The sequence below is a fragment of the Corvus kubaryi genome, unplaced genomic scaffold, assembly GCF_017639235.1.
Source record: "Corvus kubaryi isolate FWS band 111438036 unplaced genomic scaffold, C.kubaryi_AGA036_p1.0 37308, whole genome shotgun sequence".
In the NCBI taxonomy this organism is placed as follows: domain Eukaryota; kingdom Metazoa; phylum Chordata; class Aves; order Passeriformes; family Corvidae; genus Corvus; species Corvus kubaryi.
The window spans coordinates 9,965,465-9,991,082 of NW_024581096.1; the positions used below are offsets into that span (position 1 = coordinate 9,965,465).

Genomic DNA, 25,618 nt, shown 5'->3' on the forward strand with positions numbered 1-25,618 from the left:
CCTACATTAACTTGTTTTTCTTTCAATGAATAGTCATATTGCTTTGAAGAAAACTTCTACCTATTCACCTTACATTTCCTCTCATGCAGCATTAGACAGTCAGCTGGTTGGCTAAAAAAAATACAAAAGCGAAAAAGCCCATAATGTCTATTCTAAAATGCTGTAAGACACACTCAGGTTTTCAGGAGGGGTGACGAAACTGAAACGCCCCTAATGGGGCAGGGAATTCACAAGTCAGGCAGGGAAAGGAGTGTGGTATCACAGCAGGAAGGGGAGCAGATCCTTGCTGGACACCTGCAGACTGGCAGGAGGAGGGAATGTGTCTGTGAGGAGTCTACAGAGAAGGAGCTGACTGGGCTGAGAAGTAGGAGGGGAAAAGATGGAGTGGGTACTTAGAAAGAAAAAGGAGACAAAAAGGATCTTTGCAAAGATTTAGATGGGTCAGATAAATAGAGATGTCAGGGACTGAATGAAGCATCTGAAATGCAGCCTTCATTAATATTTTGGCTGCCTTATCTCAGACTAATTTATTTTATGGACACAGAGAGCTGTTCCTGCTGATGTATTGAGATGATTATCAGGTAACTTTATTATTTCTTGGAACAGGAATTCTCAACATTTCTTGAGGCTCTGTGCCGGTTTTCCACATTTCCCTATGTTTGAAGACATGAATCACCAAGTCACTATTATTTCTGTGCTATCTATCAGGAAATTTCCAGGTGATTTTTTTCTTGCCTTCAGCAGCTATAGAAGCTATTGTTACCCAGTGGACTCATGGTCCAATCACATGTTGTGCCAAATGCCACAAGAAAAAGGTTAGAAATTGTAGACAAGAGACTTAAGACTAATCAAGTAAACAAACATCTGGGTGCTCTACAAAGTATTACCTGCTACTCCGGGGCAAATAATAAAGAGAAAATAGCTGATAAATTTATTTGGATTTTATTCTACTTGTTTTCATCTGTGTGCCATTCACAAAAATTTATTATTTGCTCAAAAAGGAAAAAAACCCAAACCCCACCACCCACCACTATTTTCCAGACAGCATAATGGTCATAAATGTCAGGAGATCCTTTCAGTTAGTGTGTGACAACCTTCCCCTCCAACATGGCTACCCCCACAGAGAGAGACTCCAAGGAAAGCCACTCTTGTTCTGGCTTACTCCTTATTGCCAGCATCACAGAAAGCAAAGCTTTTCCACCTGAGGGTAAGGTTTATGCAAGAACGCTACTAGTAGAAACATGATAATCAAAAGAGATATTTAATCTTACTATATTACTGACAGAAATAAAATCTGTTGCTGTAAAAGCATACATACATATCATACATGCTGGTAGTACTGCACTTGGCTGAACACCCACTTGCTATCCAGCCCTTTGCCCTTGTTTGCATCCAAGAATAGTCAGAAGGGATGGGACTGCCAGCATGGCTACCAGAATGGACTTGCAATATGTAAGCAAAGATGTCACTGCCCAGCTATGCCAGAGAGAATGCTTAGCTATGTGAGGAAAGAGTGTAGGAGACTTCTTTTATTCAGGAATAGTCTTTGAAGATTATCCAATGGTATCTCCAAGGGGACTGCATGCAGAATGTCTTCATTGCTGTAAAGATGTGTTTTCCCTAATAGCTGCCTCTGAGAAAGTTTTGCTAAGGCAGAAGCCCTCTTAGTGCAACGGCCTTTAAGGAAACCAGTCTTGGCACAAACATAAATACATGTGACAAATGCAACTGAGTTACCTGTGCTTACAAGTGTAGCTCACAATAATAATAATAATGACAATGTAAAATGGTGATTTTTCATGAAGTGGTTCTGTATATGAGAAGCTGCAAGCATAGATGTATTCTCATTGCTTTAATGTCGCATTACTACTAATGCACATTGTTTTGACCTTTAAGTGCATCAGGCTCAACAACAGGTTCAGTTGTGTGCAGACTGTTTGCTCAACTGAGTAGTGCATGGTAGAAAGAAGCTGTTTTATTAAAAGAGAAGAATCATACCTCTTCCACTGTAAAGCTGAGTCTGTATGTTTTGCTAATCTAAATCTACTCAGTGTAAGCGTATGTTTCTGTGGCTTTAAGAAAAACATATTTATGATGTCAGACATGGTAATCCATCACTATAATAGCTATTTTGGCAATTGCACTTCAGCAATATTTTTTTAATTCTGATGGAAATATGAAGTAAATCTGCCGGTGGTAAGGCTGGTGCCTAAGCAAGAGCTCTGCTGTGAGCAGTAGTGGCAAGTGCATCTCTGTCTAATGAAGAGCCTCAGGCCTTGATTCAGAACTGACCAGATGCACAGTCTCATCAGCTGCAGTGGATTTCACAGCAGAGCTCATATTTGGCAGAGCAAGGTTCAAAGTATGTCCTGCCCAAGAGCTGACACATTTTGACATATCCCCCAGCAATAAGCAAACTAAAGTGTAACATATCTTATTTACTCTGCGTGTCGCAGGGCCTGATGCTGACAAGGGTGACAGTCTCCCCGCGGCACCTGAGCAGCCCAACCTCGCACTCGGTCATGGTCCGACGAGCACCAGAGCCACTCACTTCAACACAGACCTGGACACCTCCCTCCTCACACAGCCCATCTTCATCACAAACACAGATGCTGGATGCCACTAAACAAAAGCACAGAGGAAAAACACTCAGGATAGCATCCAAGTCGTCAAAAAAAACCCACACAGACTAAAATGTTTCCAGGAAAACTATAAGACTGAAAGCAATTTTCTGGAGTGTGCTCAGCTTTCACAAGAAAGACATGGACCAGTTGGAGCAGAATCTCAGGCAAACACAAAGATGATCAGAGGGCTGGAGCACCTCTCCTACAGATACTGACTGAGAGAGTTGGGGTTGTTCAGCCTGGATAAGAGAAGGCTTTGGGGAGACCTTACAGCACCTTCCAGTACCTAAAGCGGGCTTATAGGAAAAATAGGGACAGACATTTCAATAGGGCTTGCAATGCTAGGACAAGGGGTAATGGTTTTAATCTAAAGGAGACCATATTTGGACTAGATATGAAGAAGAATTTGTTAGGATGAAGGTGGTGAAACACAGGATCAGGTTGGCCAGAGAGATGGTGAATGCCCCATCCCTGGAAACATTCAAGACCAGCTTGGATGGGGCTCTGAGCAACCTGGTCTAGTTGAAGATGCCCTGGGTGATTGCAGGGGGGTTGGACTAGAGGATCTTTACAGGTCGCTTCCAACCCAAAGAGTTCTGTAATTCTATCATTATTTCCCTAACCTAATTCCCTAATTCTTTCAGTAACATTAGCTGACATTCAGGCTAGTGAAAAAACTAGAAGTGGAAACAAATCATGCACTGCTGGGGCTTCCTCTGCTTGGAGAGGTTGATTGTGCTTGTGGTAAAAACTTGTTTAAGGTGCCTCAGATGCTGTACTCAAAGGCTTCTCTGATGTTACTGCTTGAACTGGTCCATGTATCTACTACTCTAGAGCTCAGATAACTTGTAAGATGAGAAATCTGTCTTTGAACACTAACAAACTGATCATGCAAACCCTTACAAGTGGTATCTATATTTTCATAAAGACAGTTTCATGAAGATCAAAGGATCTACCCCTATAAATAATGTGTGTAAATGTATCAGTGACAATCAGGTAAGAAGATTCCACCTGATGTTTAATTTTCATAACTGTGTCTTTTTTTGGTGTTGTATGCATTTTTTTTTTTTTGCCTGTGTTTGTCTTTGCTAAAGCTCCAGGCAGTTTTGATTTTTTTCTTGTTGTTGTTGTTATTATTTTTGTCTGTTCAACCCAGCTAGACAAAACAGATGAACTCCTATCTAGTAATCCTTTTTATTTTCAAATTATGACAGTAACTGTGCCTCTAGCTTGGGCACTTCTAAAACCCGAATTTATTACTTCCATCTTCCCATTCCTGGCAACCCTCCATTAAATGCAATGTAGTGTAAGACACTTAAGGAAAATAAATCAGGGAATTTGAAAACTTCCACTGCAGACAGGTTACAAAAAACAGGAATTATTTCCTCTGAGGGAAGAGACCTCACCTTTAATCATTATATGAGAAACTGGGCATAGACAGTGAAGTACAACAGTAAGTGGCTTTCCTAGCTAGCATACAGTAAGATTTTTAATTCGTAACCACAGGATCCTGCTGCGGAGACTGCTTGGCAAATTTCAGGAAAGGATTATTTACTCCTGCAGGCAGTAAGGATTCCTGCAATTGCTGTTTTAAGGAATCTAAACAGGTAGATACAGTGAAAAAGAGTAGGGCAGGGTTTTCAGCCAAAGGAGAAAGTGGACCAAAAGGATGATTAACAGGGACTAGGAATAAGCTTTCCCTGCATATAGCACATTTTGTTACAATATCCTGCAGGGTTTTCTTTTCCAGGGTTAAAGATTCCTGCCATGTTTGGACACCAAACACTGGATGATGGTTTGAGCCAGCTTAGCAGTGCCTGGTACTTCTGGGAGGGACTGTAGCTGCCGTACCAGGACAGACCAATTGCCCAACTGCTGATGTGTAACTGAGGATAAAGATTTCCTTTTAGTTATATGAACAATTTTGCTTACAATTGTGAAGAATCTCTTACCATTGCATTTTTCCCATGAACGGCACGATCCGCACGGTATTTCAGCTGCCTGGGGTATTTTGCAGTTTTCTGCATCAGTCAGAGAGTATTTTCTGCCCATGCACTCCAAGGCATGCATCTTGCAAACAGTTAAAGGCATGTTTCTCTTGGTTCTTTGATCTGTAGCACAGGCGTCCAGGGAAGGACTGAAAACAAAAGCAGTAATTGCACTATTTAAATGTGCATTATCTTGGTAACTCTTAAAAAGAGCTGAGGGAGTGGAAAACACTCAGAGTCCAGTTCCAACTTCTCTGTTTGTTTAGGTACATCCTGAGTGCAGCAAAGAAATCAAGACATAGACATGTGGACAGTCCAGACTTCTTCCTTTTCCACAGGATGCTGCACCTCAGCCGAGTCAAGATCTGTCCCATCTGAAGGACAGGGATATTACTGTCTTTTTGCCATTGTCCTCAGCAGCAGTGAGAGAGACTTTAGTTAAAAATATTTCAGATCTCAATTATTCTCTAATTTATGACACATGCATGAATATAAGTACATATACAGAAAGCACTTCTTATACATATATGACATATACAAACATGTACATATATTAAAATATTTTATAAGTATTTCTTAATTTTAAGGTGTTCAAATATACTTTAAGATTTTTATTCTGCTGTCCTTTAAAATGCTCAGCTTTTACTAAATAATACCTTATGACTGACCATCAGAAACCAAGATATTTCTGGAAACACACATACATATCCACAGAAATTTTATGAAAAAAAATTACCCAGATAAATTGCTTATTTCTTGAAATACGGAGAGAGCTTTAACACCCACATAAATGAGCTTTTAAAACTCGTAATAACAATTCTTGGACAACCTTAAATGGTGTTTGCTTTGGGGACAGTTCCAGGAAGTTGCCATCATTTGTGCTTCATGGTCTAAAGTGTAGGAGGGGAGGAATAAAACCCTTCCATTACTTCAATTCCAGGAAGTTGTCATTATTTGTGTTTCATGTTCCAAGTGTAAGAGGGGAAGAAAAAAACCCCTTTCCATTACTTCTGAGTTTTAATCTCGAACTCCTAGCTTCTCCACTTTTTCTCAATGCAATCAGCAGCATTTGTGTGGAATGAACAAAAGAGTGACTATCTGGAGCAGAGCATGCCTGTGCTCTCCTGGATGCACTTTACAGACATGGGTAAGGGGCTTCATAGGGTACCAGAGAGCAGAGATAGGCTCCCAGGTGATGAAGAGCTTTGAAATTCAGCCTCTTAGCCTAATTTTCAGCACAGCACCTCATTTTGAGCTCACAAACATTCACACTGAAACTTTTGGTGTCTAATAGGCCAGTTCTGAAAATCAACCTCAGCTAAAGAGGTGTTTGGTGGGGAGAAGAGGCTTATGAGGTAGAGGCAAATGGCCCTAATGAGCTTCATGAGGCTGACTGAAGGGGAGGGTAACCCCTGTAGGAGAAGGGAAGAGGAATTTGGAAGATGGAAGTCTAGTAAGAAGGCCATAACTCAAACCTCGCTGACTTAATGTCGAAGCATTAAGGTAACTTTTCTTTCCTTTTTTTTTTTTTTCTTTTTTTGTTTTCTTTTTTTTCTTTTTTCCCTTTGAATTAGGAAGTGGGTTTTGATCTATAAATAAGGCACTAGGGAAAAGAGCCTTCTCCAAGTTTTGGGAATGGTTCTTAGAAAGATGATTTTGAAGCCATTTAAAAGAGCTGGCTTTACTGAAATTTTAAGATACCTGTAACATAGTGCATCTTTAAGGTATTTAAAATACTGTGTGGACTTCATTAGCTGAGCCTGAAAAGTTTGGCGTATCTACCTGTGCCAAATATTTTTATTAATTGTATTATATCTCCCACTTAAGTTAGCATCCTCAACCACAACAGGTCCCTTAACTGCTGTGCTGGGTCAAAATACCACCAGGCACCTGATAAAGGAAACAGGTCCACTTGTATGCATTATACTGTTTGGTCATCTGGCTGCACAGCCCCTAAGTAGTGGAGCTCTGATTTTTATGTGAAAGTTATATTTACAGACAGAAGTATAAGAAAAACTCCCTGTTTATACATCATCTTGAATTTTAAAGAACAAAGTGTGTTCCGGGGAAAGCAACTAATCTGTAATTAAATTTCTAAATTATATTTAAAATTGTTCAGATGTCTTCTTTACTTGCCTAGGTGACAAATCTCAATATCTGAGTCTTAAGGTCAAAATCTTGCGGAGAAGATAGCTTAATTTACCTAAAAATATTAAGATCAGACCTTTTCAACAATCTGTCTGCTTTGCACCACATTAGCAACACCCAATAGAGGAAAGGGAGCTAATTTAACCAGCTGCCAAAGTTTGAGCCCAGGAGTTCATGGACCATGTTGCCAAACTCTCACTAGAGTTCAATGCCTCATACTATCTTGAGAGTGGTTTACATATTTGCTATAGCTGGGTCAGCAGAAGAAAGACAGTGGAAATCAACATATTAAGATGCGTAAGAAAAAGGATGGAGAATCTGCACTCATAAGAGAAATTAATAATTTGCACTCATTGCTGAGAAAGTATATTTCCCAGGGCTGGCAACATCCCAACAGTGCAATAAAAATTATTTGAGACAAGGAATAATCCTTGTGTAAAGTGAATGTGAGAAATTCAATACTTTTTACCTGAAAAAATAAGGTTAAGAACAAGAACAATATTTTACTAAAGCACATATTTTGAGAAATTAATTAATATCTGTTAAGTCCATAAATACCTTCTCTCCCTTTCACCTGCAATAAGAGGTAGGAAACTTCTGGTGAAGTGAAAAATCCATCATGCTAGGAATGATTTTAACTTCCTGGAACTATATTTGAGATGAGAAGTTTTAATATAACACAGCCCAAGAACTCTCAGGAGAGACATAGATGCTATGCAAATAAATTTGGAGAAAAAAAAGAGGGGATAGTACTTAAAAATTATCAAATCTCATGTTTCACTGTGGAGATAGTTCTTAGCTACCGGAGGCTGAGGTTACATCTGTATTAACACACTGTACTCTGGCCCCTTCCATGTGCTGGGGACAATTTACACAGATCAGTGGTGTCCCTCTTTCCTCAGAAGATGGGGACTGCATCAGACTAGAATGGTCTCTGATCTTAGTCACTCCTGAGCTGTGCCTGGGAATTATCCAGGAATTGGTCCTTGTCAGAGGTCTACCAGGAACTGCTATAGCAATTTAGCAGCTCTGGTGCCGGGGATCATTCCCTTGCTGTCACTGATGAGGACAGATGCAGCCTAAGGCATCCATGAGGGACAAATTACCAGCCAGTTCTAGGGTTCTTGTGCTGTTCTGGGCAGTCTCTGTTGCTAGTCTCTTGGAAAGTGAAAGGATGGAGGATAGGCCTGAAACCATGGAGTTCCTGAATTCCCACATGAACTCTTCTTGCTCCAAGCTCTCTTCAAAGAAGAGGCTGCTGTTCAAAGTCACTGCCACAACAAAGCAAGTTAATTCTGCTCTTTGAGGAGGGATCGGACCAAGATCTGCTTACATGCTTTACTCCTATAGCCTTAACAGGCTGGAAGATTAGTCTGCTTTGACAGCTTATGATTTACCCTTCCATCATTAGAGGCATTATTTCAAAACAGTGAAACAATGGCATCAGGTAAAAGGAATGATGGTTATCTATATTCTTGCCATTGTGAAGATAATTATAGAAAATAGAAACACGGGAGTAGTAGATTAATTACAAATGAAGCTTCAATGCGTAACTAAATGTAGTTCATTTAACTTCCAAGGTTATTGTGACTCTGCCCGAGGCCTTCCCTAGCTCTGTGACTCCCCTTGTATTCTGTGTAACTGACCTCAACACATACATAAACCAGAACTGGGTTTACAGCCATCAAGAGTAAGTATCAAGAGTAAGATACAGTACAGTATCAAGAGAAAAAGAGCAGGACCAGGCTATGTAAAATATTTAGGTGTTTAAGGATAGGAATCATTTTAGATTGCAGAATTATTACAAACCTGGCACTTACCTTTGCATGCAAGACAATGGCCTCAGACCCTAGGGAGCTACCCAGTGTATCTGCATCTGAACTAAGCTCACCAATTTTAATTTTGAGGTGTTCAAAGAGTGCTAATTTTGTCTTAAAATCAGAGTCACCATGCTCTTAAAATCAGAGCACTCTTGGTCTATGTGCCTTCTGGAAAGTACACATGCTCCATGGAAAGTTCTGCTATCTTGAAATCACTTGAGACAACATCAAAGTTTCTTCCTCCTACTACACATGGGTAAGACAAATTTGGTCTGTTATCCTGAAGCTTCCAAACTACTCAGCTCAGTCACATAAACCTGGCCAGATTTCATATCTAGAGCTCACACCCACTTAATAGGAGTGACTTGATAGGAGATGTCATCCAGTCTATGCAAACCAGCCCAGATGCTGGAGTGCTGAGCTCTTTGGCACATCTGGTCATCAGTGCCATTTGGTCTCAAGTGTCTTCCACTGTTACTCCTGTTTTGGTTCTCTTACTTTTGTGTTTCGCAAGGAACTGAGAGACTTACTCATTTCTTTACATTATTTCTTCTGCATTGCTTATTGCAGAATAGAGGCTTAGATAAAACAGGAAATAGCAAACTCTAATCTGCAAGTTATGAGGCCAGGAAAAGTGATGTGACTGATCTATGAAAACTGCTGTGTAAATATGAGATGAAATTAGATTACTGTGCCTTTCATAACCCCTCGTCTCTCAGCAGTAAAAAGAAATCTGCTTTATTTCACTAGCTTATTGCTTTGATGGTTTGTGTCCCAAGGGCCTCTGTTTTAACTTTTTCTCAGTCCTCTAAATCTTGAAAATATAATTTTATTTTTTTCCATCTACTTCACAGATCAAGTGAAATTATGCCTTCACCTTCTGTCATCCAACAAATTCCATCACTGCTAAAACCCACTGACAGTTCTGACAGGGCAGGTAAGTGATGAACAGGACACTGATTGAGCTGTAAAGCAAACCAAGTACAACGTCTCCTTCTCATAAAAGTAAAGCTTTCTCCTCTGTCATGGACTGAAGACTTAGGAAATATAATTGGTCTTGAATAAAGTGAGAATCTAATTGCCAAATTGAGCCTGCACTTACCCACACTCATAGGGCATTTTGCACACACATTGTGACTGATGTACTTTCTCCCATGGCTGACATTTAGGCTCTGTCACTTCTGGTTTCACACTGGGCACTGAAATAGAAGAACACAGTGATATCAAGGATCAGAAAAACAAGGGTCTACTCTGAAATTATCAGTTGAGTTTAAAAGGCACTGAATTACACAGTCATGATAAAGTCACATCCTACATGGTCATTAAAAGTTACAGGGAAGTAATCAACAGTATTAAAAAGATATGACCCTTTGCAAAGTTACTGTTCAGTAATTTATCCATGGGTCACCAGACATATGGAAAGAGACAGGTACTATGTTAAAGCTTAAACATTCATCTCATTTCTGAAGCAGTTATTTGTTTCTGCCAAATTTAGCACTGCTGAATCATAGCTGGGAACAGTTTTGTCATTAGCTTTCAGAGTCATTGACTTCACTGCTTTCGCTAAAAAAGCTAAGGATCCAAACCCCTATGTAACCCAAATATCTTTTTACACTGATGATAATGAAAACTATGAGTTCCATCACCAATCCTCACTTTGTAACAACTTTAAAATGAAAATAATGGTAATTCTTGGGAAATTTTCATCCTTGCAGATGTACCATTCTTTAAGCAGAGAGTTGTACTCTAAATTTTGCTAAACATCTCTGTAGGTTTTTGTAGCATGTTAACAGCAAGACTTTGCTAAATCCATATGGACACCATTTCTGAGGAGGTTTAATCCTGATTTCTTTTTTTTTTTAGATTGTGTTTGCTAACATGAAAATTTAGTACTCTAGATTGTTGCCTTTCTTAAAAAAGTATCTCCCTTAAAGATTCAGAGGGGAAATTTTCACCAAAAATCACTGCATTTTCTTCATCTCTTCAGTAGTTGGCTGCATAGTCACTAAATACTCCCATCTAAACATATGTATGCCACTGTGTCTGTGTATACTTATCTTCATAATTTTTACCCTTCTTATCTTATACTCGAGTGTTTAACTGTTACTAATCCAAATGTTGTCCTTTTATTGTTTATACTAATATAATGCTCCCATACAGCCAAGCACAAGCTGTTTCTTTCTTTCTGAAGGGAGAATTTGAAACTTCCCAATTATTGCTGGAATTTGAGAACATGATGTCAGCAAAAGAACCAAAAAACCAAATGAAAATCAGTCACTAAGGCTAAGCCTAAGTAACTGCTAACAGCAGTTCAGCACTGCTACTCTGGCAGTTTAGCAGCAGCGAGTCATTTATGTACAGCTATGCTCTTCCTTCCAAAATCACTACACTTCCTGTTGATGTGTTTATGACAGCAGATGATTCACACCAGGAATCTCACAGGACTGTTGCCTTTTAAAGTCTAAGCCTGACTGTCACCTTCCTCTTTCTGCAGGTGAGGCAATGTCAGCAGCATTGGCTGATAAGGAGAGGACAGACAAGAAATGCAGGAGATGTGCCTAGTCTCCCGCAGCAGTGGCTGTCGTCCCCAGTCAAGGGTCCCCCCAGGTGTACAAGAACATCTGGGACCTCAGGAGAAGATGTAGCAGGCTTGAAGTACAAGCTGCTTGGGTGCCTCTGTGTCACTGATCAGCATCACAGCAGTGCTCAAGAGCAGTTCTTGTTTGTCTTCCACAGTTGGAAAAGATGACTTAGACAGACTTGCTCAAAGCTATAGCCCATTCCCTTTCTGCCACTGCCTGCCCGTATCAAACCAGAGCTTAAACAGCCAACATCATGAACTTAAAGCAGCATTTTCCCATTGCTTCCAGTTCCTGGATATTTATTTCGTATCAGTTGTCTGACTGCCAGATCAGCAAAAGGAGTCACCCAGACCTGTCTTTCTCTGTCACAAGAGGCTCTGGTGCACTGAACAGTTTCTAGATAGAAAACTCTTAAGGTGTAGTTCATATGGTGGTGGTGTTATACAACATGTGAAAAGTGAAACATATTCGGGTGGCAGAATAGACAGCATAAATCCCAGGCAATCTCTTAAAATAGTGACAACACTCGATAGCAATAGGGAAGTGGGAAGCAAAAAGCCTTAACAAAACTTCAATGAAATGCCTTCAGGCATTTTGTTTGAACAGACCACAGAAAACACACCCCCATGTTTTCTGTGCTTCTTGCTGGTGATGTGAGTATGGCTTCTCTATCACTGTCTCAGCAATAGCTCTGTCTATATCTAAACTATATAAAGCTTAGTTGGAAAGAATCTCCAGGAGAGAAACTCCTGCATTGTACTTGAGGACTGCAGTGGCTTACCTGGTCTTTTGCACTGGATAGTCTTCACATCAGGAGACCACTTGAGGCTGGGCTCACACAAAATGGAGTGTGCCCCTTCCAAGTGCATGCTGTGTGGACAAGACAGAGCTATTCTCTCACCGATCTCGTACACAGGTTTCCATGGCTCTCCTTGCAAACCCCCCTCCAGGTCAGGCAGGAGACATGCAGTTTCTATGGATTGAAGCATTTGAGATAGCTACAGTAAATCAGTAGATTACATAAAGCAGTCATGTATTTTATCTTTTCCAAAATTGCTTATCAAATGGAATGGTGAGGTTAGCTGACATTCCTGCAGAAACATACCAGTCAGGATATTAACTCATCACACCAGTCAAACATGCAAAACTAAGGACACCATCACAGTATCTTCTCCTACTGCCTGCAGGTGCAGCTCTAGCTGTATGAGGGCTTTCCTGTCCTTAGGACTCATGTTTCTGTTCAGGGTCCCCTACTAGGCAATAGCTTCCTAGTAGAGGGACATCATACATATGGAACCCTACAGGGGTCTCCCATACAGGGAGACCATGTTCTGGTACACAAGGGGATGGCCTTTAAACAGCGTGGAGTGGCATTTGTGGGCAGTCAGTCCTGCCTGCAAGGAGGAAAGGATCCTGTTGAACTGCAGTGCTGAAAATTCTCATGGTTCTTGCATATAGCCCTAGCACTGAAGTAAGCAACAATGTTTGTTTCCACAGAAAGTAAGTCCTGGAATGGAATTTAGTCTCCCTCAGTTTCAGCCTTCCTTAAAACTCGACTTTATGGGTGTGTTTCTACTTCAGCATTACAACATCTGGATTCACAATAAAAATAAATTTAGACCTGATTATGTCTAGGGAACTAAGAAATACAAGTGTGTCTTTTGCCCCATTGTAGTTGAAAAGCAAATGTTCTGAGATGGTCCACTGGAATTCAGCAGTGGAATTGTATTTCAAAACAAGAATCAGTTAGACATACCCTGGCAATATCTCTCTCCAACTTGCCACTGTAAATTACTGCCACACTTAGCAACAGGTTCACCAACAAGAGAATATCCATGTTTGCATGCATAAACAATGCTTTTCCCAACAGGGTAGGAGTTTTCAGCATTCTGAAAGACAATAAACAGGTGAAATTTTGGATATAAAATATAAGAACTACCAGCAGCACTGAATTCCCTTGGATTCCAGAACTCGGTAGCTGAGGAGAGTGAGAAGTATTATTGCTACTCTACAATGCACTGATCAGAGAGTCTGGAATATTGGGGGCAATCCTGGTTATAAAATCACTAAATGTGATCAAAAGGGGCATGAAACTCTAGTTAGTGCTCTCTTGATGGTGTATAAACAAACTGCAAATATGGCTGTTATCAAGCATTAGCAGGGCAGGATAAGATCTTGAACAGCCTTGGGCTGTGGGGAGAGCAGTGGAGAGTATATGGCTTTGCCAATATTTAGGACGGCATGTTATCAGATTTCTAAAAGTTAACATGATGGACTTGAAAACACAGGTTTTTCTCATTTTATATCCTACTGTCTTCTAAGGAGAGATCTTATGAAAAATTAAGACTACTCCATGAATTTCAGGATTACCTTTGGTCTGTGAACCAAAAGTATCAATATAGGAGACAACTACTCATTACCAAAAAAAAAAAAAATCACTAGCAAAAGAGGAAGGGCAAAATTTTGGATTTTTCCTCAGGTTGCAGTTGTGCAGAGGCAACTAATGGATTTTTAACTAATCCTTTTATCTATTTATTGAGCAAAGAGACTTATGACAGCCTGATAACATGAAGAAGGCATAATCCATTCCTCCAAGGGAGGAATTTAGTTCCCCTTGTTAAATAGGCCTAAGCTGTGGTGACCCAAGTATGTTACCAGGACTTCGTTTCACCAGGGAACAAGAAAGTAGAATAGTGAGTTACAGAGAGAAGATTCCTAAAATCTGTTTATAATTTTGTTATGGACTTCCTGGATGACTGAGCATTTTTTCTCTCTAGTTTGCTGTGATTTTATATGTAATCCATGTGGCTCAGCAAATTTTTAATACATATATGGAATAAAGGAAAAGTAGATGACTTTTCTCTGTAGGTACCATGGTCCAGAAAAGCAAAGAGTTTTTTCTGGTTTTGGAGGTGGGGCTTTTTTGGTTTTATCCAATTTTTAGTATCAAGTTTTGGATACTGTCATGTACAGTGAAAAATGCTGCAAGAGCTGCTATATAGTAAGCTTACCAAGAGAAATACAAATTTGCAAGTGAACATCTATATTAACAATACGAAAGACATTGCAGGTAGGGATAGAACAGATAACAGAGCAATAGAAATAACTTACTTGAACAAATCCATTTTCTAAGAGAGGAGGAAGTGAACAAAATTCTGTAGGATTTATGGATAAATCAAAACAGTGTGGTTCAATCAAGCTATGAAGCAAACAAAAGTACAGTTTAGTTTGAATTTAGTCTTCTTTCCTTTCAAAATGATACACCTCTCAGTGAAGCCCATTTTCAAGACTATTATGCATACATTTACATCATGATTATATTGAAATCAGGCACTGCTAGCTTATCCAAGAGAGCAGTAAATAGAATGCTGTCAAGTTTACTGGCTTCTACCTCATTTTCTAGCCTTATCTTGTATGACATTCGCAGCTTCTGAATTTCATTTTCTTTCAACTTAAATATTAAAGCTCAGTAAGTGATCTCCTTGAATTCGATAGTTTATGCACCCCTCTGAAAAAAAATTTTAAATCTTTCAGCAGTTGTGCCCCAAGTGTTTTTTATTGCTTACCGAAGATGCTGCAACTCTTCATCTTCGCATGCTCTGCTTTCATGCTGCTCTCCCAGGCAGGCCTTCCCACCACCACGCGGGGATGGGTTGTTGCAGGTTCGACTCCTAGATTTCCTTCCTGCTGAACAAGGACTCCAGGAAGACCAGCAGCTCCACTGTCCATCAACAACACCTGTGCAACATTTGGGAATATTTGGTTTAATGCGAAAACCACTCTCCTTAAACCACTCTCTCTTTAAACCATTTTCTTTGAGTGGTTTAAAGGCACAGGCTGTTCAAAGTTAGTGATGACCCCAACTGTGCCCTTACAGAAAATTCCAGATTGCAATAATCTAATCTTCCATCTTCCCCCAACTTTTACACAGTTTAACAGAGGCTATATATTATCAGATCATGAGAGAACATAAAACCAGCTATCACCTACTACTAACTACAAAATTAAAAAGTAAAATTTTTGAAATCATTGACAATTAATTTAGGATATGTACTTACTTACAGATGGTTGCATTAAGCTGTTAGTATTGTCCACTGTATTTAACACCGATAATAAAATGAGCCCTTTGCTAAGGACTGTTTAGACATGCTAAACAAAGACTCAGGCTTGGCATGACCCACCCCATGATGTTTGTTTGCAGTGATATCTCACCCTAGCAGCCACTGCACGGGTATGCAGTGTGACAGACAGACTCTGGAAGCAGGAGAGAACATTTTGCCACTTCTAAACTCCCAGCTTTAAAGAGTGCTGACCTGGCTGATCTTGCACGAGAGCTCCCAGCTCACAAGCTGCTCCAAAGGTGTAAGGCTTGCAGTAACACACACACTGTGTTCCTTCCACAGCCGTCTCACCACCGTTCTGGCAAGGCTGACATTTGCAGGGATCATTTTCAGCCATATATTCTTCAATGGCTTGTTTTAGGTAATGCTTTTTGACTGAGGAACAGGGCACTTCCTTTACCAGCTCATACAACGGTGTTAGCTACACAGAGTAGGGAAACAAGCATATTAAATAGTTATGATTGGAATATAAGAGTTTATAAGCACATTTCATCACAATCGCAAAATAATTTGTGACATATGCTTCTGCACATGGGAGTTAGCACATTAGTTGCTGTAATTTGCTAATTAGCTAAAATCTTATGTTAGTATTTAATATTAGCCTTTTTATGAAAAGGCAGTTCTGCTTAAAAGCATCCTTTAAAGCTACTGGTATATCAGTCATGTTTAAACATATTTGAGCTATGAGAATACAGTTGACATAAAAGTACAACACAGACCTCTAATGTACAGTAACCTGAATTCTCACCCAGCTGTTCCCAGCATAAAAAAAAGGACATTTAAAGAGCCCACTATGGCATTTAACTGAACAGTGATCAAAGGTAACAAAAATTGAAAATATTTTGCCTTTAAATTGACTATTTCATGATATTGTATGCTTTTACATTTAGCTGAAAACTTCCTAATAGAAATATTTGGGATTTATACCATTCTTGTTTATGTGGGCAGTTCCCAAAAGGGACATAGACAAGGTAGCAGTGAATAGAGCCATGCCCAGCTCTGAAGTGTCTGAGCTGGAGAATCTCCAGTTATGTTAATCTTCTGGGTGCAGAGTGGAGGTGGAGAGATAAAAGGGATATGCAGAAGTTGGCAAGTGAAGTGGAAGCCACACAGACATGCCCATATGCGTTTCAGGAAAGGGGCTACCTCAAATCTGGTCTTTCTCCAATGCTAATGTGACCCTCTATTCCTAACCAGAACTCCACTAAATTCACTGACGGCTGGTATTGACCTGTCAATGGACTTAGATTTCTGATGCACCTGATCGTACTGGCTTTGCAGCACTTTCTTCCTGAGTATTTTCCTTTTTTACAAAATGATATGAAAACAAAATGAGTGTAGACCATGGTATGACTAATCACCAGCTGTAGCTTAGTAATTTTTCCCCTTGAGGTGATCCCATCTGCTCACCTCTGCTTCAGGAAAATAGCCTTACCTTTTTTTTAATTACTCTGGGATAGTCTGTCACTGATGCAGCCCACAAGGTGTACATCCGACTGTTCCCAGCAGGATTATCCAGGTCTAGATAACTAAGGCCAGCAACAGCACCTGGGCTTCCTCCTTCAATATAAGGGTCTCCTTTAATTTTATTACCACTGCTTCCTGCAGATTCAGGATAGGAAATACACAAAGTATAGGCATTGCTATGTTTACAAATGGAAATAGAAACAGTACACACAAAAACTCTGTTAGCAAGTAGTGAAAGAACTCACTGGTACAGTTCAACCAAGCCCCTGTGCCTGGATCAAGAGCTCCTGCACTGGTCATATATAGGAGGTATCTGTTTTTGCAGGTGTCTTGGCAGCTCTAACTTAGGGTGTCCAGGAAAGTGCTATTTAGTGGGAAAGCATTAGCAATAATTGACAACTGCTGGAGAGCCTTTTAAGCCAGACACTTGATGTCTGGGTTCAGCATGTTAGGACAGAATTCTACAAAGTTATCAGCACCTGCTCCTCATTTTGACAGCTATTTAGGATGAGATGACAGATGGATACATGACAACTGTGTGAGTCGCTTTTGAACATTTACCTGAAGAAGTCAGTAGAAGTTCATCTAGTTTGGTGCATTCCTTTTTCTTCTTTCTCACAATGAGTGCATTCCAGCCTGATGAGGTACACTTGTACAAATCTGTTATGCTGACACCTGCAGATAATCCATCCATCCATTAACAATACTGTACACAGAAAGTTTGTTGGATTCATTTCCAAGTTTCCCTCTGGCTAGAGAGGTCATGAAGTACTACACTTAAATTAGAAGGTAACTAACTAGGATTTGTGTGCTGTGGGAAGATCCACACATTGCTGAAGCTTATGGATGAAGGCACAGAGGTGTGAGGTGTATTTGGGAACAGTTTACAGCATCATTTATTTTCTCAGCAGTCCCTTACAGCACTGCTCCAACTGATTGCCATTATAAGCACCACTCTGATGTTTGTTCTGTTTGGAATTTCTTCTGGTTTACACAGTTTTTTACCCAACCTTCATCTCCATGTAACCTTTAAGCTTTATTACTGTTTGAGATTTATATTCAAGTTTAGCCTGAGAAGGTCCTAAACTGACTATCAAATTTTTGCTACCCAGAGCACTGCAGGTCACAAACATGGATCTAGAATTAAATGCCATGGTTTCAGCACGTTTTATAGTCTTCTTTCTTTTGCCCATGAAGAGAATGTGGTAACTTCTATAAGTCTGTTACTTGATTTTAGACATTAGCTGGAAAAACATGCATATAAATCTTTATTCTTGATTACTGACTTTGCTTTCTGCAACAAATAGTCTAGTACTCTACCTTCTGCTTTCATTTTGTCAGTATCCATATAAAAAATAACTTTGTAATGTCCTCCCAGAGACCCAGACTGTAAGAAGTGTGTCCCAAAGTGTTCAATAAGTCTTCGGTAGACGCTGTACTCGTAGACAACTGGAAGGTTGAACAGCTCCTTCCAGAAAGGCTCCGCAAGAGTGAGAAAGTCTGGGCGGTTGTTAATAAACTGAGCAACTTCCACACTGTTCTCAACAACCATCAGCTGCTTACTCTGGGGGAAGGAAAAGCCATCAGTCATGCTCCATGTCACTATCTGAATGGCTCCTAATAGCCAGATGGCACACACATTCTGTTGGCAACTAACCAACAGCTTTACAGAGCTGTTAGATATGTCTAAGCAACACAGTAAATGCAAAAAGAACACCCTGAAGTCATGAAATATGGTTGGACCTTTATTTATAATTGCTGCAACATCTTTCTTTTCCTCCTGTGTACTTAAAAACCAGCATAAAGACAAGGTAGAAAGGAGAATATCACTCTTCAAAGCTAATGGTGGCTTTCAGAATCAGAAGCCTGGCAGAAGAAGGTTAACAAGCTTTGACGGAAAGAAAACCACAGGCAGTACACTTGGTCTTTGCACTGTTTTGTCTAGGTAAGCCTTTTGCTGTAATGGGCTCTAGCCATTTTGAGGATGCTGCTTAATTATAAAATCGGATATCCCTATACAATACTGTTCACTTCTGACTCTCAAAGGTGCTTTTGAACTTGGTTATGCTGAGTCTCAAAATATGTCATTGTTAGTGTCTGCTTGGGTGGCATAAAATGCATACATTTTTTACTTGATTTTATTTGCTGTAAGATAGAGGTTGTACTTCATAATAGAAAATTACTCTCAAATTATTCATCTAATGTTCCTTTTAAAATAAGTTAAAGGCATAACCACTGTGACATCCTGGCTGTTAAAGACACCAGGTATCTCTCTTAATGGAGTTCTACTAATGGAAAATGCATTATAAAATAAGTTAATTTTAACCACAGAATTATTTCAATCTTTTTGCTCCAAGATACTGACCAAAAGGTAGCAGAAAAAAAAAGGGGGACAATAAACCACTTGAAAAAAAAAAAAAAAGATGAATCAATTATGACAAGAAGCCAATGATTTCTCCCTTAAATAGGGAGAAAAACAGATAGTAAATAAATAAATTACTACTAAATAGGTAAGGCAGAGGAAGAAGAAACAGCAGCCAACTCTTCTGGATTGATAAACAAACCAGTGATCTCTTTTTAAAGGTTTTATGGGATATTTACTGTCATGTACTTTGTGCCAAAAATGTCTTTATAAAATAAACATTTTCATCTCACTACAAAAATACATTAAAAAAATGATGAAAATATTTATGCAAAATATTAAGCTATAGTGACAAGTTATACATACCTTTTGCAGATTTTCATTCTGTGTGTGTTCGTATCTGTTTGAATTTTCATACCTATCTATGCGTTTCATATAAGACCAGGTGCTGTTGAAAAACTCATAACTGAAATCATTCTGAACTTTAACCTAGAAGGTGAAAGATAGACGTCTGTATGAAGAGCTTTGTGTAGGATTTAAAAATGATAACTTACAGAGTAGAGCAAGGCCTTACTGATGCAAAATAAGTTGATAGGTTTTTCAGGCTGAATCCATTTTAGATTTCATAAAAAGCACTGCACGCTTTCAGAAAAACTTGGAAATGCATTCATTCATAGATATATACATATATATATCTCTCAAGTATTTATGCTATGAAGTAAAGTACATTATGGATTGTTTGGCATGCTTTTGATAAATGTGAGAAAAACCAAATCACTGAGACAGTGACTTCAAACAAAACATCTCTGGAACATCTACACAAAGCAAGTCAAAGCCCTGTATTTCACCCCCAAAGCATTTCTTAGGGTGCTTCAGGCCACTGCTTATGCTAAGGAGATTAGCTTTACATTCAGTCTAACTGAGAGATTTAGAAATCACATCTAAGGAATTAATCTTTTTTTTACTTTTTATTTCAGCAAGATATACACCAATTTGTATTTCAAAATAATAAGCAACTGCAGAGAAGGTACAGGTGTCAGTGAGCTGTGTTTAGGGAAGTGTACCTGCCAAGGGCCCCTGTAAGCTTTGTATCATTCTCCCAGTTTGAATCCTGACGTAAATACAAAGCTATGCTTAATGGAAACATACCTGAAAATTGTAAGCGAGAACACTTTCACTCAGCCTGTAGTATTCTCTCCTATCGCCGCTAAAGACTTTTCTGCATTGCCCTCCAAAGCTTTTTGTATGAATGACTCTTCCTTTAGTCTCACCAATAATAATATCAAAGCTACAAGAAGAAAAAATATGCCATTAAGACAAAGATGACAGAGCCATTATAACTGAGTGCTGCATCTGCAAATCATGATCACAGGCTGATTTAACCAAGGGGTTATCACCTGATAGATTTCTATACATGCAGAACTGCAGTATGCACAGCATGTTACAACATTGAAAGTGAAATGTTGGTCTTATTTGTCAACAAAAATTAACACGTCGTTATCTCTATAGATTAAGACATTCATATCTATCTCAAGTGATTTTAAGTTTTACTGCTTGAACAACTGCTGCCACACAGAAAAAACAGGGCATGTGTTTCAAAATGTGGGGGGTTTTATTATATCGGAAGTATATTACATAACAAGTGATAAAGCAACACCACAGAAACTTAATTATTTTGCCAGGTTGCAGTTGGGATTTATAAACAGAAATCCATGTGAATCTAGAGTGCTAAATGCAACAGCAATGAACAAAAAGAATGAGCATTGCTGGCTCATTTTTTCCATGCTGAAGATCGTGTTACTAGTTGAAACTTGATTTCATATCTTAATAGCTGTCTTTCAACAGCAGGAACAAAAGACTGAAAGCTTTATTCTGTGCTTCAAGTCAAAGGACCTGTTCATCCTGCACTGAACCACTGGCTTGGTGGAAGCAGTTGTACTGAACACTTGCATATGGGATGTTTTACCATAAGCCCAGGAAATCTACCTGTACACCCAGAACTTGCAAACACATCAAAATATAAGTGCTTTTGGTACTACTGAGCCCAGCACAGTGCATTACCCTGCTCCTGTGAGTTCTGAATTCAGAGGCGTTTTGTCAATATCACATACAGTTCTCTTCTCTTCACATCGATCTTCATCTGCACCATCCTCCTCACAGTCCTGATCGCCATTGCACACTAGGGATCTGCTAATGCACTGACCTAAATCAGAACAAACATGCATCAGGAAAGAAGTGTTTGTTAGTTTAAAAATAGATCACCTAAAATCAAAGCAGAGGTCCTATTAATCTACTACATTAATTAGCATATTCACTCCCATGATGAACAGCCTGTGCCCACGAGGCCTTGTGGAACATTAAATGTGGACATAAAGAAATAGTGCACAGCACACTCAAGAGAGCCATAGCCATTCAAGACTTATGATATATCAGTGAAACAGTTGACTTCTAGATCTACTTCCTAAGCTTTCACCCTTTGACCCAATCACTTGTGATTAACTATGATTGTCTCTCTAGTAGCACCAAAACATGTTCATCATGGTCCTTTGTGATAAATGCCTATCTACGAGATAATATGCTCTTCTGTGAAGGTAATGGGAGCCGCTTGGATGCATTTTATGGAGCATTAGTTTCCATAATCCAGGTCATTTCATGTTTGGAAATAACCTAGAACAGCTTTGAGACATCAATCTAAGGTTGCATTCCTTAACTACCTTCTTATAATGAAAAAACCTCTTTGCTGGGGCAAACGAGTAAGGCAGAATGAGTTAGAGAGGGTACCAGGGCTACAGCATATTATCTTCAATGCTCTTCAATACTCCAGATGAAATTAAAAATATGCATAATCGAGGCTGGAAACAAAGGAAACATTCACCTAAGTCAAATTCATCTGTAGATCAAGAATTCTGCAAATACATTGCCCATTTACTAAAGTTGAAAGATAACAAGGTTATTTTCTTAACTTCATGACCAGAAAATATTGAAACTGGTCTTGGGTGGTACCTGAGAAACACCTGAACCGATCACCACAGCCATCTTCTGTTGGGCATCCCCTTCTGGGGGTGCATGGTCTTGTTTCAAAGGCATCCCCAGAGCACGGGTTTCCTCCATACTGGCCATAAACTGCCACTGTCCGTCTCCTAATCTGAATGCAAATCAAAGGAGATCTTAGAAAATCCTGATGCAAAGCCAGAATAGTTTGCTACTGTGAAGACAATGCTACTACTCTAGACATTCACTATTTTTTCTAAGAACAACCACACCTGGTATTACCATCATATGGTAGCAAACTCTCAAGTTAATAGAAAGACAAGTCTTTTATCTACAAGGTCTTTAAACTGGTTCATGAGCTTGTCTTGGTTTGTTCAAAAATCTAATATGTAATTGAAGGCAAGAGAAAGCTGCTAAGAAATTTAGGTGGGGTTTTTTGCATTTTTAATAGGACTAACCATGCCTGATATGAACTTAAGTTCTTCAAAGTAAACAGTGTCATTAAGGAGGATGATAAAATCTTACATCAAGTGGGCTAGATCTTGTTTCTAAAAAAAGTAAGCACTGTCTCATGGAACATCTTTAATTTTGACTAATCCCTCCTTAATTGATATAACATCAAAGTAAATGAGAAGGAAAATCAAAAGCATCTTGCACATCAATAAAGTTGCAGTGTAAAAATCACCAACTTCTTTTCATTGAAGGTAATACTTTGCAACCAAGTTTTCTTCCCTTGTGACATGATGCCACTAATGAAAAATCAGTGAAATTGGCACAAACCAGCATCAGTGAAGGAATATCTGTGTTTACCAGACAGTTCAGCTGAGCTTTTTGAAACTATCACCAAAATAAAGAGAGCACAAATTATTTTAAAACATGAGCATCATAGCTTTGAAAGGAAACATATTGGGACAGACTGGAGGATTTATCTTCTTAGTTCTTTGGTCTTCAGCCTTCTTGTTCTGCTGGGGCTTTTGTCTGACACCTGATTTGGGGTTTTAATGATAGAGTGGCTTGTTAATTACTGGAGAAAAAAGTATATGCTTATGAGGTTATGAATACAGAAAAGATGTGTCCATCTATACCTGTTTTTGAGTACAGCCATTGCACTCCGACCAAGGGCCAAAAGAATTCCAGCGGCAATGGACGGGAGATGAAGGGCTGCTCCAGTATTGGTTTTTGCATTGCAAAAAAACCCAAAACCAAAAACGAAACAAAAAAACCCAAACAAACAGAAACAAACAGAAACAAACAAAAACAAACAAAAACAAAAAAATCCAAAGGAAAAGAGAAAGGAAGATCATCAGGGATTGCCATCCATAACCATGAGTGCAAAACTTTCCTAAAAGGCAAAGCAGACCTTCAATAATAATTAGAGGTATGACCAGGTTTAAAGCCACTTGTATTAGCTTTTCTTGTGCAAGAATGAAATCAGTCCCAGCTTGGGCTTTCTGGCCATCAAAAAGAAGAAACTAGACACATACAGCTGGCCTAAAGATCAGCACCAAAAGAACTGCCAGTTTCCATGGGAGGCATCGGGGGTTCGACCTGTCCCTGGGACTGGGGCTGGCTTGGGGTAAGCTGGGCTGTTTCACAGACATGGGTTGCTGTGCCTCACACCACCACTGTGCGCTCTCTTCCCCAGGGCTGGCTGAGTCCTCTGGGTAGAAGTTAAAGGACAACATAATGTCCCACTGCTGTCCCCACTGGTGGCAGTGGCAGAGCTGACACCGAACAATGTGTATTTCTCCCAGGAAATATACTTGATGACCCCTTGAAGCTCTGTCCCACATCACGCACCACAATTATACATGCTTAACCTTCAGCATGTAATTTATTAAATAAATTTTCACCTGGAAAAAATGGGAAAGAATCCTGAAACTTCCAGCAACAGAAAAATCCCCAGCACCTGAAAAGAAGTAAAAGCAAATTTACTTTGCTTTTCTGCTTTTTCGTCCCTTTTTAAGCTCATGCAGTTGTTCAAGGTTTCTGCAATCTATACACTAGTCAGCTTAAGAAACAAAAGGAGAATGTCACACTGATTTTCTCAGCTTTGTTGTGCAAGTTCTCATTTTTTATTTTTCTTCTTTCTTGCAATGCTGTCCAATTACTTTTTTCAGCTATTTCTCCATATAAATTAATATTTCACTGCACTTTCCATATTCACTTCATCAGTACAAATTAAGTAAGCAATTGTCTTACCTTCATGTTAGACAAAATACTCAGATATACAGCAATTACCAGGGAAAATGCACTTCCAGCATTTTCAATTTGGATGCCAAAGGAGTCAGTCAGTCTGTCTGTTGCTGTTCATCTCTTCTCGCTCTGCCTTGCTATTCTGCTGTTCTTTCCTTAAAAGGGGTGAATATTGCCAAGGAATTTTAACCTTAACCCATCTAGTCCTCTCTAGGGACGCAGCCTGCTTTGGGAGCTGCTCAGTATTTTTAAGACATATAAATCAAGGTTTGGATATATTAACTAGGGCTGGCAGAAAATTGTGAGCACTTACTGAAAGAAGAATCATCTTTTCCTTATCTTCTCTCTCATAGTTTCTTTCCCCTGAACAAGACTTTTGAGAAATCCCAGGCCACATACACTACACCACAGCTGAATTCACAGCTGCAGCAGGAAGAGGTGCTCTAGAATAAAGCTGATGTTGCTAAGGTTTCATTATAAGCACAGATCTTCATTCTCCACTTCTGCAGTCATGCTGATTTTTGTGTATCGGATTTCACATGAAAATCAGCTTATGGATCTGAATGCAAGTTTTGGTCAATTCTAGCCTGGTTCTGCATGCTTTTTGTGGAAATACTCACACAAAAGTAAGAACACTTAATTTTCTCTTTCCTCACCCTGCCATGTCCTCTTATTTTTAGTTTTGATTTTTTTTTTTTTTTCACTTTTCAGAGCTGATCCATTGCAGTAACAGCATAAAAATACCACCGCTGGGGAAATTTACCTTCATTTATCCTAGAGTACCCCAGATAAACCCCTCATGGAAAAGTAGCACCTCTATGTGAGGGCTCCTCATATACTAGATCTCAGATACTACACCAATTTTGAACTGCTTACATAGTCCTCAGAAAGCTAAAAGCTTCATGTCATAGCATCACAACATGGTGAGTTCTAAGCCCTGCACTCTGTTGGCATGGTCGGCTTTCCTTAAGGAGATGCCTAGATCTTGGGTCACACTACTCCATTCATGTGGAGGATACCTATGGCCACTCCTCAGAGCCAATTTAGATGAGCCTGTCTTTGGAACTTTTCAGGTTTAGCAACTATGAATATCTTTGATAATGTAATTCACAGACTTTCAACACTTCTGTACATACTTGATTGCTTTTCATCAAAATCCTCATGCACCTATTTAATTTATGACCAATTTGTGTAACATTGACAGTGGTCATATGCCTTTAAGGGAAATTATTAGAACAGAGTTAAGACCTTTAATACCTGTCCCAGAATACAGGAACTGCAAAAATATTTTATCTATCCAGACATATGTCTTGATTTTT

The 25,618-nt window shown here is 39.3% G+C and overlaps 1 protein-coding gene across 1 annotated transcript; it reads right to left on the minus strand.

Moving 5' to 3' along the window:
* Nucleotides 1-1,245: 1,245 nt before the first annotated feature.
* On the minus strand, nt 1,246-24,493 carry C7 (complement C7). Its single transcript, XM_042028434.1, has 18 exons — nt 24,306-24,493; nt 23,957-24,012; nt 23,189-23,264; nt 22,116-22,257; nt 21,174-21,315; nt 20,262-20,400; nt 19,479-19,601; nt 18,071-18,314; nt 17,312-17,425; nt 16,719-16,885; nt 15,476-15,704; nt 14,729-14,900; nt 14,274-14,361; nt 12,919-13,051; nt 11,944-12,135; nt 9,683-9,779; nt 4,577-4,761; nt 1,246-2,622 (listed from the first exon to the last, which is right to left on the minus strand). Exons 1-18 carry the CDS (start codon nt 24,309-24,311, stop codon nt 2,435-2,437), a joined length of 2,493 nt encoding a protein of 830 aa, XP_041884368.1. The 5' UTR covers nt 24,312-24,493; the 3' UTR covers nt 1,246-2,434.
* Nucleotides 24,494-25,618: the final 1,125 nt, after the last annotated feature.